Below are 18,718 nucleotides of genomic sequence, written 5' to 3'. Positions count from 1 at the left end.
TGCAAAATCTCGCGTCGTTAGTTGTGACTCTCTTTCCTCCAACTTCTCTCTCTACTGACTTCCTCGTCCTCCGACTAAATTCAACTCCGACTCCCTCTCTGACTTCGACTGCCTCCGAGCTCGACTACCTCCGACTTCCTTCTCGAGACCAGCGACTCTGGTTTTGTTCAGCTTCCTTGCTTCTGGATTCCGCTTCATCATCATTACGTCAGAGGCATCATGTCCCTTCTCCAGGAAGCTTCTCAGTTACCTCATTGTTAATTAGTGATAAAATCTCCAGAATGCCTACGTACGCCATACTTGCAGTTTTAACATTTCCAAAATTGTGTCTGTGTTAACAATTATTTACAAAATTTAGTTACATCAAATTTCCTTAATTCTTTCCAAGTAATGATTATTTCAGGTTCTTTTCTCTTTTACTTCAGTTACAATAATGTCTTCCTTGATGCCAAAGTTATATATAATCATTACATAAATCTAACTACACAACTTGTAGTTTGCGAAATGTTTTTGTTATTTAATATTTCTTAACCTCATTCTGCTAAAATAATTCAATGGATAATTTCTGACTTCTCAAGAAAAAAAAATATGATTAATCAAATAGAAAATTAAATGAAATAAATATTGAAAATATAGGCTCTGGGCTACAATATCTTTAGCGGAATCGAAGGGGACTCGTTATGCAAAGAAAGTGCATGCATATAATGGACATACTGAATATATTAATTAATGAATGCTTTACGTGTCCCTTCGATTCCGCTAAAGATATTTAGCCCGCCATATTTCAGATCCTAATATTTTCAAATTTTTTCTACTACGAATTTATACATGCAACACTTACAATGAACAGAAAAAATATTGTATACATGTTAGCTTAATTTTCCCAGTAGTCAAAGAGGGTTTTCTGTACATATTGGGTACCACACTAAAGTTAAGAATATCAGTGTCATTTCGACGTAAGGTAAATGTTGCTGTTCTTTTAAACTTTTGACAGAATCTTGATAAAACTTTAGCCTACACTCTCCTTCCAACCATTTCTCTTCTTTTTCCGCCTCCTCCTCCTCTTTCTGATTTCCGTATAATTCTCAACTAAAGCATTATCCGTCGTGCCTGCTAAAAAAATATCTAACCTCTCAATTAGAAGTCTAATAACTTTCTAAATGCCGCATCCGAAAGCTGAAATTTTACGTTAAGAGGCTTATTTTGATTTCCATTGATCGCGTAATACAGTTTCCGTTTAACTAAGGGAACTTACCACGATTTTCGCCAGTAAATTCACGAGACCGTAAAATGATTCCGTTTAACACAAGTTTTCGTTTAATAAAGTGTTCATTGAAGACAGGTTTTACTGTATGTATAACTGAAATAAAGCATTTATTTTTAAAAAATGTTATAAACGTTTCACTACGTTAAAATGTAAAACACGTGTTCTACGTAAGAACAATTAACCTCCAGGCATCTATTACATTTGTGTCTGCAAATAGTGCCCATTTAATACCTAAAGCAGATGTACTGTCTGGGAATACCAAGTCACTGGATCGTGGTAGGAATATTCCAGCAAAATACCACATGCACGCAGGTGGTAGGTGAGGAGGAAAATAAAGAAAAACATAGTCTGTGATAATAAAGCGTTGTTAAAAATATCGATGTTTGTTACACAGTGTGAAATGTTACACAGGACCCTTTTCACAACAGAAAAATGCTCTTAATTTATGAATGAAACTCTACGAAGTCTCCAGATATTTTTTTTATCTTCGAAACGTTTCAATATTTGTATTTTTACGAAGTTTCCCTTAACGACGGGCCTTGTATGACTGAAAATAATATTTACAAGGACAATTCTCTAACAAATATTACGTACTATTCTGTACCACTGCTCTGTTCCACTAGCAACATCAAACAAAAAACCAGTTATGTTAAAATCCAGACAACATCCACAAAGAAAGTAATCCTAACATTTACATACTGCAACAGTAGGATATTTCTCGAAGTGAGTGACTTTTAAAAATAACAAAGTATATTAGGACATAACAGAAGATAATATTCTCTGAATCCTGATCCTAAGTGAAGACGCACTCTCATATTTGGTACGAGCAATCTCGACTTCAATTCTCGACGGGGGTACTCAGTCGAAAAGGTGTCGAAGCCTTTTCAGGTTAGCCATCATGACTGAGTTTTTCTGGGTTTTCCTAATTCACAATACGCAAATGATGGGATGGTACTTAACATACCGCCGCCAGGCCATTTACTTCCTTTCTCACTTCCCCCGACAGTGTGCTCGCCGAGGGCCGTTATCCCTCAAACATTCAAACATGACAGGCTTAAACATGTAACGCCAGCAATGCCTAGAAATATATATAAATAAATACAGGAAAGAAGACTCCTTCTGGTTCTCAACCCTTCAGCTATTACGCGATAGTCTTTTTGTGTATCGCATACGAGACAAACGAGCCATCTGGGTCTCAAAATATGAAGATATAGGCATATTCTACATTAAAAAAAAAAAAAAAAAAAAAAAAAAAAGTAAATGTAGCTCTTAAAACGGAAACCACACACGTCTAAAACTGCCTTATATCCCCTCAAACAAACAAACAATCATTCTTTGTTACATTCAGTTCCATATTCCCTAACCAAAAAAAAGGGGGGGGGGGAGGGGGAGAAAAATAAATATTCCCTAACTAAAAAATAGTATTTCAAAGCGTAACCAGGACCCCGCCCTATTTTCTGCCAGCAACGTATTGCGAATTTTACATGTCTTTATTTTCACTTATATCCTGAATTCATTGAAAGTCTGAAAAACCTATATCTTCTCTCAGACTTACGAAAAATCTTATAAACCTGGGTGAAAATTAACGAAAGGCAGACTTACAGGCTAGATGTTCCCAGCCAGCTAGGTTATAAACACAAACCATTAGTTTTAAGTATATGTAAATAAATAACGAATTTTCGCACAGCGCAAAAATCTTACTATGTACTAAGTTCGTTGTTTAAACTAATTCGTAGTTTTATTGATATCTGTCTACACATTAAAATAATACTGACCCAAGTTACGCAGTTCAGTTACGAGGGTTGTCCAGGAATTAACAAACGTTTTGAAATATTAAAAAAATGTTACAGAATGATCAAACCAAATTGTATTATATACATTTGAAAGGTATACACTGAAGGTCCAAAGTGGGGGAAAGGGGAGAACCCCGAGAAAATCTACGAACATGGTGTTTGTCCACCACAAAGCTCCTTTGGCGCGAACTGGGATTGAACCAAGGACCCCACGCACTTGAGGTGAACGCACTACCCTGAGCCCCCGCGGCCCCCAACAGTCTGGAGGAATATATGTCATTAGATGTTTAAAGTAGGAAAAAGTCTTTCATAATTCGTTTCTTATTATTTTAATTCTGTGGATGATATCAACGAAACTAGAAACTACAGGTTTAGTACATAACAAGTTGTTTTTGCTGGGTGAAATGTCATTGTTTTCACGTAAACCTAAAATTAATAAACTCTGTTTATTTATTTTGGTATCACAACACTAGGAATATTACCAAAAAATAGAACAATCTTTTAAGAGTTTCTTACAGGAAATTCTACGGTTTGTGCGCTACGCTAGCGAGGCAAAACAGCGAAGATTAGCTTGACTCAGTATGTCAGAAAAAAAAAAAGCTCGCGTTATTGATGTTTTTAGAAATTTTACATGCGACTAAATATGATCTGTCATAACGGTCCTGTTTGAAAAAATATTTTATGGATGCAACTAGTATTGCAAAAGGATGGGTCATGATAAGGGTCGATTTCTGCCTATCAATGGATTTTTATAAAAATTGATACCTGTTATTTACACGATATTCCGCGTCAAAGGTCGTTTAGATTATGTTGAGATTATTTCCGGTTGTCCCTGTAGAGCGTTCGGAAGTTACCCCTAACTCCAACCTTCGAAAAGCCGACGTAGGTGCGTGAGAAACGGATTCTCGTGGAAAGCGCCAACATGATGGCAAAATTCTTAATAATGTTTTATTCTGCTGATAGAGTCACATAAAATAACCAAATACCAAGACAATAGGTTGATTTGTTACATCATGAGAGCAATTTCTTTAGGAAAAAGCGTGTTCGGTCAACCCGTATTTCGCTATCAATATTCGTTTTCGGAGTTGTAGTTACAAAGAACGGACACTCAGAACAACACCAAAAATTGCCAAACTGTAGTCTGATATGTCTACTTGAACATACTAGAGACTCAGACTGTTCTTGAAGTCCGCTATATATAAAACAAGACGTTGCACTTGAAATCGCATGTATGATATGAATCCACAGTAAAGCACAACAAAATCAATTATGCAAACAATAAACTATCAGGGGAAAATATGTGAAGAGTTTTGTGTTAAATATCTTCCTGAAGAATGCTTGATCGTATTCTGCATCGTCAGTTCAGTCATCATCCACTTTACCCTGGGCATCTTCAACGTAATCCTCCTAAGATGCTGCGCTATGGATGCGGTTGGGTCGTGCGTGAGAAACCCTAGAAACCACAAGACCGAAGCTACGTGAGCCCAGCAGCCTATCACCCTGGCACAGCCCTTACTCGGGGAGTACGATTCCAGAATATCAGCGGGGGGCGCGGTGGCTTAGTGGTAGAGCGTTCACCTCCGGTGCTTGGGGTCCCTGGTTCGATCCCAGCTCGCGCAGTGTGGACTTTGTGGTGGACAAACACCATGCTCGTGGGTTTTCTCGGGGTTCTCCCGTTTCCTCCCACTTTCTTCATTTCACCATTTCACTCATTTCTCATTATCACCGTCTCCTTTAGCCTACCGTGGGACGTTAAACTTAAAGATTTCATTTCATTTTTTCCAGAATATCAGCAACATCGTACTTTATCCAGAGAGTGTAGGTGCGGGAAGCCGTGTGGCGAGACTGGATTTTAACACGACTGACATAATCCTTTTGCTGATTAAGAAAGTATTTATGGGCGAATCCAGTGTGCACATGCTCCCTAGTATTGCTTTATGCTTGTTTAAGTTGGAAAACATTGATAGTTATTTTACGCAGCATTTCTTCGGATAATCCTTTCCGGAAAATTTGAACCTGTTGGTAAAAAACAGCTTCTCTCGGGATTTTCCCGGAATGTTGGAAAATACAAAAATCTTTGTATTAGGTTAATTTTACGAGTAATGAAACCATTTTTTTTCGAACGCGTGAAAAACGTTAGTTGAGAAATTTTAATATTGCGAATATTCTATTTTTTTTATTTAAAAAAAGCACTCGAAAATAAAATTATTGCAATTATTCTTGAAAATTAATAGTCTGCACTCATTTTCTTTATGTGCTTTTTAGTCGTTTATTCGCGGATGCGCATTCATTTACAGTTACATACAAATCTGCCATCATGAAGCGTTTCTGTAGCAACAAATAGCACTCTTAAATGAAAGTGAGTTCTTAACATTCTCTTTGATCTGATGAAGTTTTGTAAATTTTAACCAAATTACTTGTTAAAAGAAAAAGCAGTAGGGAAATTTCACTAACACATGTGCACTAAAATAAATAATTATTACCATTTAATATTCTAATATATAGTTTATGTATAAAATCTTGTAAGAAAACTTTTTTCTTTTCTAATGGGTTCAACATTTTTGGAAATTTTACACATTACAAGATAAGTCTATAAAATATATATAGATCACAGATGACGAGAGGAACTCTAGCAGAAGTAGTGTGACGTAGGTATGGGCTCGCCCACTTTTCGCACGAGGGTTTCAAATGACACCACGGAATAGCACACAAATAACTACCCGGAGCAGCAGACGACATCTAAGTATAGACCACACCTCAAAAAGCGAAAATGGACTTTACTGTGTCGTTCACCTTTCCCCGTTTCCCTTGTTTTAGGGTTCTTCTCGTCATCTGTGAGCTGTATCTGACTCTAACGTATTAACTAATGGCCCTATTATTTTAACACTTCTTTGCCATCAAGCGGGAACCCATAAGATTTCTTTAAGATAATTTAAATATGTTTATATTAATTAATCTAACTGGTATTACACTTTAGTATTTTTGTAGCAGTAATTCCATTCTATCACGGTGCTAACTTTAAAGTGTTTTGCCGCAAAATTTCCCTACTCTAATACAGGAAACATAAGTACTCAATGATCTTAACTCTAAACTAGTAAATGTAAAATAGTTTTCATTTTGAAAGCATAGTATAGTAAAATATTCGAAAATTTGAATTTTTCCCAAACTTTCCGTGTTCTTTGAAGCTCGCGGAAGAAACTGTTCTTTACCCAACGTTTCTTTTATTATTATTATTGTTATTATTATTTATTTAAGGCTTTCATAACACTAGATACAACATATTGTTGAATGAATAACAGATTTAAACGTATTTCTCCTCACTTACCTCTGCACTAGGAGATCTTTGGCCAGACATTCTGTAGACAGGAATGTCATCAAATAGTTTTTGAATTTGTAGCTCACAAGTCGCAATTCATAGTTATCCAATTACTTTGCACCCTACAAGAAGATGGCGCAAGGGAATACATCATCCTCACATTTCTGGAAAAGATATTTTACTTTAGTTCGTATGCTGATGACTATCTAAGAATAGTATGGCCGTCAGTTAATCGAACATTTGTGCTCCTGACTAAGTGTACATGGGACCATCCTACTCAATTTTAGAAAGGGTACCATGGCCCACCCCCTTGGAAATTTTGGAAATTGTCAAATTTGAAAATTTGGTATTAGTATAGAATCGGGGTATGTATCCCTGTAAGTTTACTTACTGCATCTTGTTACCTTTCATGGGTCGAAAATTGTGTAACCAATCTATGGTTTTATTATTTTTACTCTAGCGTACAATGTATTATGCGCATTCTGCCATTACAGGCACATCACTTGGCGGAACCAAGAAGCTTTCATGCACCCACGATTTCTGTGTTCTAATATTATCTATCAACTGTAGCGTTTCTTGCCACATCCTTTTTTTTTTTTTCTGCCACCAAAATTTCTAGCATGTCCCTCATAATTTAAATCATATGATTAATTCCGAATGATAATATATTTGCAAAATAATCAAGATCTATTTAAACACAAAGACATTATTTATTAGTTTCAAGTTTTATTGAGTTGTGTAAAAACACGATCGAAGGTGTTTACATCGCACACCAATGAAGAAATTATATTTTTCATGAAAAAAAAAAAAAAAAAAAGAAAAAAATGCTTTTAAGAGCCTAAATACATTAATGTAGAATTATCTACATTTCAACCACTGTGAACTCTGACACCTATTGTTTCACACAAGCATATTTTCGAATGGAGCCAAGTGCTTCTTGATGTGTATGATATCACTGTACCACTATTTCAATGTAGTTTCTTTTTCTGACTTGTTTTCGATATCTGGGTAGTATTTTTAGTAATGACATGAAGTGTGACCGTGAAATAAAAGCAAGGATAGGAATGGCGAAAGGAGCCTTTAAGAGGAAGAAAAGTCTGTTTTGTGGGACTTTGAATAAAGAGTTGAGAAAAAGACTCATAAAATGCTTCGTGTGGAGTGTTGTACTATATGGGGCGGAAACGTGGAAGTGATGAAAAACGACTGGAAGCATTCAAAATGTGGGTGTGAAGAAGAATGGAAAGAATGTTATGTTGAGCGGAAAACGAATGAGAGGGTGTTAGAAATGTTGGGGAGAAAAGAAGACTTTTAGATATGATTAATGAAGAGGAAGAAAAACTGTTTCGGACATTGCCTAAGAAGAAATTGTATCATGAGGGACGTCCTCGAGGGTGTGGTGGCGGGAAAGAGAGGGAGGGGCGAAGGAGACTACAATTAATGGATAATATCAAAACAGAAAGATCATATGTGAAGACAGGGGTTAGCGGAGGACAGTGGAGCATGGAAGCTTCTCAGCTGCGGCGAGCGATGATGATGATTTCTGACTTGTTTCAGGTGTTCCTTCCAGCCGTTACTTTCTTTTTTTCTTATTTATTTTGAAATTTTATTGGAGAAAGTAAAAACTCTGAATGGATTCGAACCACCGATTTTTTACTTTATCAGTTACGTTTTTCCTGTTACTTTAGCACGGTTCGGTTGTAATTGGGGCTTATCCGCTGGTTTACATAGAAAAAAAAACTGTGAAAGAAGTTTGCTGTTCATATATTTCGACTGAAAAATTTCCCTCGTTTATATCGCATATATGTAAATCAATGTTAGAAATATTAGGATTCTACAGCTAATATTTATAATAATTTCGTAAGAGAAAAAGATTGGATAAGATTTGATAAAATGGATTTTTAGGATTTATATTTCTGTGCTTTCGGCTTCTAAGGCCATGTTAGGCCGTCACGTATGAGGGATGACGCCCTTCGGCGAGACACTGTCAGAGGAAAGGAAAGCAAGAAAGGATTGCGGAAGGAAGGAAGCGGCCTGGGACCTATAAGGTAGGTACCACCCCTACACTTGTCTGGTGTGAATGATGAAAACCCAGTAAAACCTCATTCAGAATGGCTGGCCTGAAAAACTTTTTTCGACAGAGTGCTCCCACCGGAAATCGAACACGGAACCGCTCGCACCAAAGGCGAGAGAGTTAGTGATACGCTAATTTGACAGAATGTTTCGTACGTGGGTCTAAACCCACGATAGGCTCGATCTTCGGAGTCAAGTTGCAATGTTGAGCATTCAGGAATACGAATTTGTTATATCAGCGTACCAAGACATGCTTTACCGTTGCTAAGCTTTGTATCTCATCAAGGTGCTCATTAGGAGAGTAATTGAATTAATTCCGCGGTTGTACCAATCCTAAATTTTGAGAAGGAAGCATCGATGTATCCATGTCCAATGAGAGACCCCTGTACTCAACAATGAAATCATATAACGCAATAAAGTTTTAACAAAGAAGATAAATTAGATTAATAATCTACCACACGTGCTACGATGTATTGCTTACGTTTATATTTTTACCAAAATAAATAAATAAATAAAAAAGGAAGAAGCTGGAACAACCAAATTTACAATCGTATATATTTGGATCCTGGAGAACATTTTATTAAATTTTGATTTTTGTCAGTCCTAAATTTGAAGGATGACACTATGTACCCTTCCCAAATTTTCAAAGGAGTCTGTCAATGTTCCCATGCCTTATGGAAGGGAATGGACCCGTGTACTAATTTTATAAACCATATAAGGTAATACAGCTTCATTACAGAAAAATAGACCAAAAATCACCAAATTTGAATTTCAGCAATTTTTTACTCATGAAACGGAACGAGACAGACGACTCAAACTTACGGAGGTAAATATCTCGGAAAATTTGTACTTCCATACCAAATTTTTAAATTTGGAAACTTCCAAACCTTAAGGGGGCGGAGTCGCCCTATTTTCCCTTCTAAATAAAAGGGGCGGGAAAAGGTACCCTTGCCAAAATTTAGAAGGAGTAGTCTTATGTACTCCTATGTCAGTATTCATGTGTTAGAGACCATGAACCCTTAGCCAAGGAGAGAAAAGATCGACTAACTGACGCCCCCACTACTCTAAGGTATCAAGTTCAACACATAATCAACAGAATTTAGCAGAAACCAATTATAAAAGATCAGATAATTACAGTCGTGCTGAAGTTTGACTCAACAGACACTCTTCGATGCATAATAAGGGCGCTTTCAGTCGTCGCTTGTAAAGCACACCAATAAATACAGGATGGTGTGTATTGTTGAATCTACCAACTTCAAATGATAACAGAAACATGATGGATGCAATTAGTAATTTAATAGTTACAAAATACAACAAGTACATAATCTGGCAATTACTACAGTATGTAACACACATCGACAGGTCTCACTACACCTTGAAACTAACTTTGGGGCCGCGGTGGCTCAGTGGTAGAGCGTTCACCTCTGGTGCTTGGAGTCCCGGGTTCGATCCCAGCCCCCGTCAAGTGAACTTTGTGGTGGACAAACACCGTGTGCGTGGGTTTCCTCGGGGTTTTCCCGTTTCCTCCCACTTTCTTCATTCCACCATTTCATTCATTTTCACCGTCTCCTTTAGCCTAACCGGCATAACCGTGGGATGTAAAACTCAAAGATTTCATTATCATTTCATTTTGAAACTAACTTCGTTCCCCCATTTTCTTGGATGCACTGCTGAAGGCGACGTGGAAAAGCTTCCATAGCATGCCTTCACATATCCTGCGGAATGACGGTTATATTGCGGCAAATGGTAGTTTTAAGTTCGTGAATTGTCTGCAAACGTTTCGCGAAGACTGTCCTTCACATAACACCAGAGGAAGTAATTCGGAGCTGTTAAATATGGAAAATGGGATGGCCAAGTCACACCACCAAAGCGGAATATCAAACGGTATGGAAACGTTTGTCGAAGTACTGCTGGCGCATACTTTGGTGTGCTGTATATACCATTGTACTGAAACTAAATTGTATTCAGTAGCCCTGTTGGAATACCAGCTGGCATTCACAGTTGCTACAGTTCGGCTTCACACTCAAAAATAGTGACAAATAACCGCACACATGTCAACTGCACACCATACCACAACCTTTAGACTCGCCTGGAGATTTCATGTAAACATTGTGGATCTTCCTAAAACCAATACCATTGCTTATTAACATATCCACTCATGAAAATGTTTGTTCCATCGGCACCAGCAATTATTGGAGAAACAGCGCTCCTCGGTCAATCACTGCAAGAATGGTCAGTGCAGTTGGCGTGTCTGTTTTGCTTATGAATGTCTCTCAAATCTTGAACCACCTGCAGTTTATACGGATGGAACTTAAAAAACATGCAGTAAGCGGCCAAATGGACGTCGCGACAGTTGTAAAGTATGTGAATGTCACCGTGCTGAACGTCTCGGACTGCGTTTGAATGATAAGCACACTTGTTCCAGGTTCTCACACGTCTAAACACTTCTTGCGCAGCCTTGTCACTTTCGGTGTAAAATACAACCATTGACCCTTCATTGTCTCACCCAGTTGAAAATACTGTGCGTCTCGGGTACAGCCACATGGTGATCATCACTGTTCCGACACAATTCGCGCCTACACACGACCACCGCTCCATTGCATATTAATGGCATGATTTCCTCCTATTCAGCGATTTACGCATGCGCAGTAATTGTACGTGCATTTAGTCACGGTTGCCAGCTGCAATTGCTAGATACAATATGCGCCACGCTCTATGATCAGCGCGCGAAAGAATTCCATCTATGTTTAAAATGATTGATAATAGTTTTTTTCGAATACATCGAGGGGAAAAACAAAAGTTCTGAGCAGAATGCTATACATTTAGTTAGAAATTTGTTTTTGTGTATTCAGGTGGTGACTAAATGAGCTCACAAGTAATAAATGTGGTAAAGTCACTACCTTCACTGCGGAATCCACCACAAGCAAACAAATGTAGTACTTCGAAAGCGTGTAACATACTCCATTACTAGCTCTATATTATTTTTACTCTGAGCTTACGCAGAATGGTGCAGTCATTATTTGCTGGCGAAGGACCTCATTTACTAACGTGACAACTCACATATTCAAAACACTTGTAATTGGAACATTAAATCGTGTTTGCCATAGACTACTACAGTTCCATTAACTTCATATAGAGCCAATTTCATTCTTATGTACAGTTACGAAAGAAAGTATTCTTCAGTTGACAAAGTTCTTTCCTTAATAACTCAACAATAAATTAACCTATTACACTACCGATTTTGGCAAGTTATCAAATCATAACTATCCTATGAGTAACAACAAGAATATTCAAATTAATTCATTTGTTCCCGAGTTATTGGAAAAAGAAAATTTTGTCAACTATCAAATACTTTCTTTTCTGTGTGTACAACACCTACAATCACCATACTATGGTCCTGCGCTCCTCGCTAGATCACAAAATAAATGTCATTGTGCAAGGATCCTAATAAAAGTGGGCAAACACTTATCTTATTTGACAGAACCTAGTTCTGCTTGTTGCTGTATCCTTGCCACTTTGAAATCTAACTCGACAGAATAGTTCATGTAATTCGTTCGGAGGAAACTGCGAAATGCAAATTTAACAATACGGGGATATTTTATTTTAATTTTAATGTACAAGTGAAATGTATAATGTTTAAGAGTTTTATGTATATATACGATCAACAGTTAAGTAATCTGTAAATATGGAAACAATATTGAAAATTGTGGTTAATCTTACGCAATCGTAATGCAAAATTAGTTGTATTGATCACCTAGCACAGACTGAAGCGTTTTTTTTTTTCTTTCTTAGTAGCTAATCATTTTAGTACCACATTTTTGCAGGGATATTATTTATAAGTCTGTAGACAGATTATAAATCTGTACAGTTGGTGGATAGGCGACGAGAAGATAAACCTTCAAGACATTACCCGATCATTAGTTGCTGCTTGTTTTCTTTTTGGCGCACCACACTTTAGAAGATTTACAGGCAAAACTCAATACTTTGCATGAAAAGGCGTTTATAAACGACATATTTCTCCAAGCGCTAGAAATAAATACAAAGTAATACAGCTGCATTTTAGATTTACAAGCGTAAGTTACTAATGTAAAATCATTACAAGTGCTTTACAACGGATAAAATAAGTCAACGCATATGAAAGATCACTGTATGTGAAACTACTATTTTCCAGCGGCGATGTATTTCTGCACAGCGCGCAGAAGCTCAATTTTAGGTTTACAAGTGGACCGCATTTATTATGAAACCATGGCAAGTGTTAATGAAACTTACATCATTGCCAAAATCAACTCGTTTTTTCACTACTCTCGCTTACGCGTATATCCACTTCGCTGACGCTCCCCCTCTCCTCGGACGTACCTAATCGCTACCGCTTGGGCCCCCCAACTTCACCCTGCCATGACTCGGTTGCATAGCATTTGTTCTTTTCAGTGCCCACCTCGCACAAGCTGTTTTATGCTTTGGCACTGTAGTTTTTATGGATACATCCGGACGCCTCATTTATACACAAATCTTAAATGGATTTTAATTTTTCAACAATTGCTTATAATGGCCCCCTTTAACTTATCTTTGCTATGTGAGATATTTTCACGTCGGCAGGCAGAAATAATTATGAAACAATAACAAGGAAATTAGGGAAGGAATTAAAATTTTTATATATTTCGTGTGTTGTGCCAAAAGGAAAGCTACACACATTAGTCAAAGAACTGTTATTTTTAAATTATTATTTCTGTTAATGTATTTTATACTTACCTGTTCAAAGTCGGGTGTTGGCATGTGCCAACAAAAAGACTATGGAAGGCATACAATTTGCACGACGATTGTTTGGTTGATTTGAGTTTAGAATGCCTTTTATCAGCGAGCAGACGGTTACCAAATTTTGACATATTTCTTACATTTTCAGGTCGGATTACAACTTTGTAGCCCTATTTCTTTTAACAGAGCATGGACTAAATGAGGAGCTCCATTACTACGCGCACACTGATTTCAGTAGGACTCAGTAAAACACAATGCAGAAGAATGATATAAAAACTACAGGGCATAAAATAAGAGCCAACTTGTGCTAGGTGGCCACTATAAAAGCACGAACACTATCTTCCTGAGTAGGGGCAGGAATGCTGCACGGGACCCCAAACGGAAGCGAGAGGGTGTGTCCTTAGTATACTGGCGCGTCAGCAACGGGGGGTATACGCATAACGAGGATAGTGGAAGAACACACTTACTTTCACTATCACTCAGAATTAATTTCACTATGCTATGCAGTGACAGTAACTACTTATATTGGCAAGTTTTTACTTTAGGCAAGGCAGTAACAATAACTAATTCATCTGAAACGGTTCACAGTTACAGTTTCCTAGAACGAAAGACAGAAATCTACTTGCCCTGCGGGGCTCTAACCCGCCTTCACTCGCTGACGATCGCTCGGCAATACTATCTACTGACAGGATATCACTCACTTGCCCAAAGTAAAGAGTTACCCTTACATTCACTGTCATTCTTTCACGAAAATGTTTCATATCGTATTTTAACTATAAATTTTCTATTTGGTAGAACCTTTTGCTCAAGAGAATTCCGACAGCTTAAAATGGGTCACGAACCACGTAACCTGCCGGGAATCGAACCCGGAATCCCACGCTTATTTCCAGGATGAGGTATTTCACTGTCATATAGATATTCCCGCATTCTTAATGTACACCCGTTTCCAGTGATTCTGATGAAATAAAATGAACAAATATGCTCCTCGAACGTTTCCTATAATTCAACATTTTCATACTTACTGTACGAGAAAGGTCAAAATTTTCTGTAGGATGTTCCTTCGACGTTCCCTTAAAATGTTATTCTGACGTCCATGTAACCAAGTTAGAAACAAAAATGATAGCTTGTCTGCTAGTGCACTGTACAGTTGAACATTCAGCAAAGATTTTAGTTGATTCACACTCTTCTTCGATTATCAAACATTTTACCATTTCTTGTCTATAATCCAGAAACAAACCTAGTGGAAGTCGACAATAAACCAGAGAGAGTAGTGTATATAAGAACCCTGCTCACTGTTATACAGATGGTATTCCTCATACGTTCCAGCCAAATGGCATCCAGGAAAATGATTAATTCCATCAAATTATTATAACTTTGTACTACAATAAAGACGTTCATACTTTTAAATTTCTTATTGTAGAATATTACTTATAGCTAACATAAGACACATAATCAATAAAAAATATTTTATCTTGTGTTTTACTAGTATATAAAGTAAAATCTTTGATATTTAAATCGCACATTGCAGACTTTAAAACCAATATCTGAGAAGAATGCGTATTAATAAAACAGTGAACAACTTATCATGGGTTTGTTTTGGTGTTGGGAAATTCGATTTGTTAGCTGAGTGCACTCTTATAACCTGAAGACGAAATAGAAATAGAGAACTGATTTATTCCACAGTTCAACTTATCAAGATGAAGCAGATTTTCCTTGCGTCTGTGAAGTTTTGAATAATATATTACTTTGTGTTTTTTTTAACGCACCTTGATTGCAAAGAGCGAATCGGTATGTATAGCTTCGAGTAGACATTTAACGTGAATAAGTGCTTTAACAATAGTACTAATTTTAGTGCCAGTATAACTAAAGTGGCTGTACAGATTGAAAATAGGCGTCCGTGGATTTCCTTTTCTCTAAATTGGCTATTTTGTATGCTATCTTAAACCTTCACTAAACGGGTTGTGCCTGGCAAGCACACAATAAAAAAGTAAATTGATTTTTTTTTTTTTTTTTTTGTAATTTTATTAAGAGATAAATTGTGTCACTCAGTGTACCGTTCATTGAGGTTACCTGCAATGAATTGTTCGTAATCCTGTGGTTATATAATTAGTTTTGTCAGTGACTGACATGGACTTAATTTTGCTATGTGCCTGTCAGACACAGGTCATTTGCTTGCATATTTGATACAACCGTCGGCTTAAGTTTTAGAGTTTCCCCTCCAGTCTGAAGGTGCCCTTGGACTTTGCAACATACAAAAAACAGTGCTCAAAGTATTAAAAAATTTTTACATTTCACTTGACTTCAGTACTCCGTGGGCTTCACAAAAATTTAAAAGGTTTTCTTCATTATTCTTGCGCATCCTGTTACACCTGTTCGCCATATTTTACAAGCACCATGCTGCTGAAACCTTCCGCATCCGGCAAATAGTACTAACTTCCACATATCTTTTCTCGCATTTAAGGCTGTTGCTACCTCTTTGTCAAGTCGAGTTTTCCCCTATCTAATAACATTGGAACTTTTTTCGAATTTTTCTCAGTAAGCAATGAACAAATCCCTACAAAAATTTGCATGGAGTCAGGTCAATAACAAAGGATTCCTTATATGAGCTTATAATTTTACTAAAAGTCTCCAATTAAGTTATTCATTCCTCCCTTTTTTTTTTTTTTTTTTTTTTTTTTTTCATGTGAAGATTTGCAACAGTGCGATCTCTCTTTCTTCCTGTTTGTGTTAGCAGCGTGCGAGAAATTCAGGCTAGCCATTTAAAACAGGTTTTAAAACTCTGTCCATAACGCATCTGCGGAATGAATGTTTCCAGCCCTGTCGTCTTTTTCGAGGACAGATTTATGGCACTCAGGAAGAGTGGGCGCTCTTTCTTTTCTTTGCTGAACCTATTGCTTTTAGTATATTCGTCCAGTCTTATTGGAAGTTTTTGTGGTTACTTTCAAACCTAGCAAGGCGCCTCTTGCATCTCGTGTATTTCAAAGTCTTAGATTTAGTGATTGGTTATACAAATATAAATTAACAGACGACTGTGATACCAGATCAATCTCCTGTGTGAAATATTATTATTATTATTATTATTATTATTATTATTATTATTATTATTATTATTATTATTATTATTATTATTATTATTATAGGGAATCCGTGGAACAAGAGCCTGTAAGGAGCAGGTGCGGCTTTGACACTAGTAACCTAGTTAAAATATGAGGTCACCACATCGGTTGAGCTTGCCGGTAATGCTCGTTTCCCTGCCGCCTTTAGCGTGGGTGATCCTTATTCGATTCCCGGCGGGAGCTCATGTGGTTCGGAATCCACGTTAATCAGTAGTCTCGTTTCATATAGCCTCGCTGCTGAAAGGGACGTTAAAATCAATTCATTGTTTCCGTGCCGACATCAGCTGGGTTTTCACAGTGAATGAATACACTAGCGCTCTTTCACTTTTGTAACCTCACGGAAACAGGTAAACCAGTTAAGTTAGCATTTTGGACTAATAATTATAATATGTATCGCTTTAACAACTTTGAATACCATTATAGAATTTTTATGCTAAATAGTAATCATTTTTTTTTTTTACCACATGCGAAGAAAATTTAGAAATAAACCTTCTTTTGTTAGACAAATTTGTTCTTAGCGTGAATACTGTCAAATTCTATTCCTAGTGATGACAAATTTTTCGGTATTGATTCAGTATCGCGAATCAATTGGGAAATTGAGGAACTGACCACACATTACCCTTCTTACAGAGCGCATTTGTAGGAGAAAGTGAACTGTAGTATCAGGGATTCTTTTATTACACAAGAAAGACATCTATACATAATGAAATAGGTACTTTTAATGTAGACACAAATATCATTTTCTATTATTAAAACTTTTCGAAATATGAATAGGGATTTATTTCTTGGTTACAGGATATAGTGTAACCTGATAATAATAACCTTGAAACTTATGCATTCTACACATGGAATATTTATTTTCAAACGGTGGAAGTGAAATTTCATATATGGCTACAACACATACAGTATTATATAAATAGTACAACATATATTATTAACAGAATAATTTTAATTTTATACATTATCTTTTGATGTTTCATTTTATAATACAGGCCTTACTTTTTATTGAAGTACACCCGTTTGTCAATGTCATACTTATTCAACTAAAACATTTTCGCATGAGTATAAAAATATGTGATGGAATACTGTTTCATGAAGCTACCACATTAATGAAATTCGAGTCGAGACAAAAAATATACAAGTTAAAATATACACACACATCAGCGATAACATTATGACTATCTACCTAATTGTCAGTATGTCCACCTTTGGCACGGATAACAACGGCGACACGTCTTGGTATGGACGCAATGATCCTTGGTAGATCGCTGGAGAGAGTTGGTACCACATATGCACACAGGTCACCTGATTCCCATAAATTCCGGGGAAGGGGCGATGCGCTCTGACGTCACGTTCAATCACATCCCAGATGTGTTCGATTGGGTTCAGATCCGGCGAGTTGGGCGGCTAGCACATCACTTGGAACTCGCCCTTGTGATCTTCGAACCACTCTATCCCACTCCCGGCCTTGTGGCATGGTGCATTATCTTGTCGAAAACTGCCACTACCGTTGGGAAACATGGTCGTCATGAAGGGGTGTACGTAGTCTACAAACAGTGTGACGCCTGGGCCGTTATGGTGCCTTGCTCGAGCTTCACTAGACACATGGATGCTCCCAGAAATTGGTTTCAAAACTGTTTCTGAGTGAATATTTTCTTCAAAATAATATTACAAATTATAGAAAGATGTTCGAGACATTAGAGCCGAGTCGAGATTTTTACGAGCAGTCTCGAATGGAAAATTCGAGTCGAGAAATAAGTTTGTCTCGACTCGTCTCGAATTTTACAAAGTGTGTCTCGACTCGAATTCGAGTCGAGATTCGTGACATGTCTCGACTCGTGCGCATTCCTAGCTAATGCCGTTTATAGCTTGTTTCGAGTGTTATTTATGAATACAGTTAGGGTAAACTTTCTGCTTAAGTACAAGGAAGCCCGTTGGGGGATGATTTGAACGTGGCAAGTATATAACATGCTATTACCCAGAAATCACATCTATGGTATCCTTTTTTCAAAGTTTCATTTCTTCCGCGTATACGCTACATGCAAATAAGATCTCTGGTTCAAGGAAAGTTCGAAACACCATCTAAGTAGCAAAGTACGTAAAGCAGCGATCCCTACTGTGAAACATTTAAACTTTTGATAGATAATCAACAAGGAGCTGTGCTGTTAATCTTTTTTATTTCGTTTTGCAGTATGAACTGGCCCTTATTTGTTATAAATTTCCTGAGTTTTCCAGATGGAATTGTCTTCCAATAAGAACATAATAGGTTATCTAAAGCTCAATAAATCCATTTCAACTGGAATACAAAATTATTTGCAATGTCGTATAATATTGGTAACGTTATGTTCAAAAATCACTTACAGTTGACATAGAAACCAAGGAACACTAATAGCGTCTCTCGTAT

At 37.1% G+C, this 18,718-nt stretch overlaps 2 protein-coding genes across 7 annotated transcripts in view; one reads left to right on the top strand and one right to left on the bottom strand.

Annotated features, from left to right (window-relative positions):
• LOC145691021 (uncharacterized) overlaps positions 1–14,636 on the bottom strand; it is a 123,192-nt gene extending 108,556 nt beyond the window's left edge. For 2 of the 6 annotated variants that reach the window (XM_081766562.1, XM_081766559.1), the window contains exons 1-2: positions 14,221–14,636; positions 6,386–6,540 (exon numbers count right to left, since the gene is read on the bottom strand). In XM_081766562.1, coding sequence (XP_081622688.1) covers positions 6,386–6,415 — 30 coding nt within the window. In that variant the 5' untranslated portion in view covers positions 6,416–6,540; positions 14,221–14,636. The remainder of the gene's footprint in view (positions 1–6,385; positions 6,541–14,220) is intronic. The other 4 variants (XM_081766558.1, XM_081766561.1, XM_081766563.1 and 1 more) reach the window with 4 other exon arrangements.
• Positions 14,637–14,803: 167 nt separating this feature from the next.
• LOC145691020 (uncharacterized) overlaps positions 14,804–18,718 on the top strand; it is a 60,001-nt gene continuing 56,086 nt past the window's right edge. Inside the window, exon 1 of the mRNA XM_081766557.1 lies at positions 14,804–14,986. The gene's annotated coding sequence lies outside the window, so the exon portion shown is untranslated. The remainder of the gene's footprint in view (positions 14,987–18,718) is intronic.

Source organism: Thermobia domestica, chromosome 7 (assembly GCF_964235325.1).
Source record: "Thermobia domestica chromosome 7, izTheDome1.hap1.1, whole genome shotgun sequence".
Classification (NCBI taxonomy): domain Eukaryota; kingdom Metazoa; phylum Arthropoda; class Insecta; order Zygentoma; family Lepismatidae; genus Thermobia; species Thermobia domestica.
This window is presented reverse-complemented; position numbering and strand designations above follow the sequence as displayed.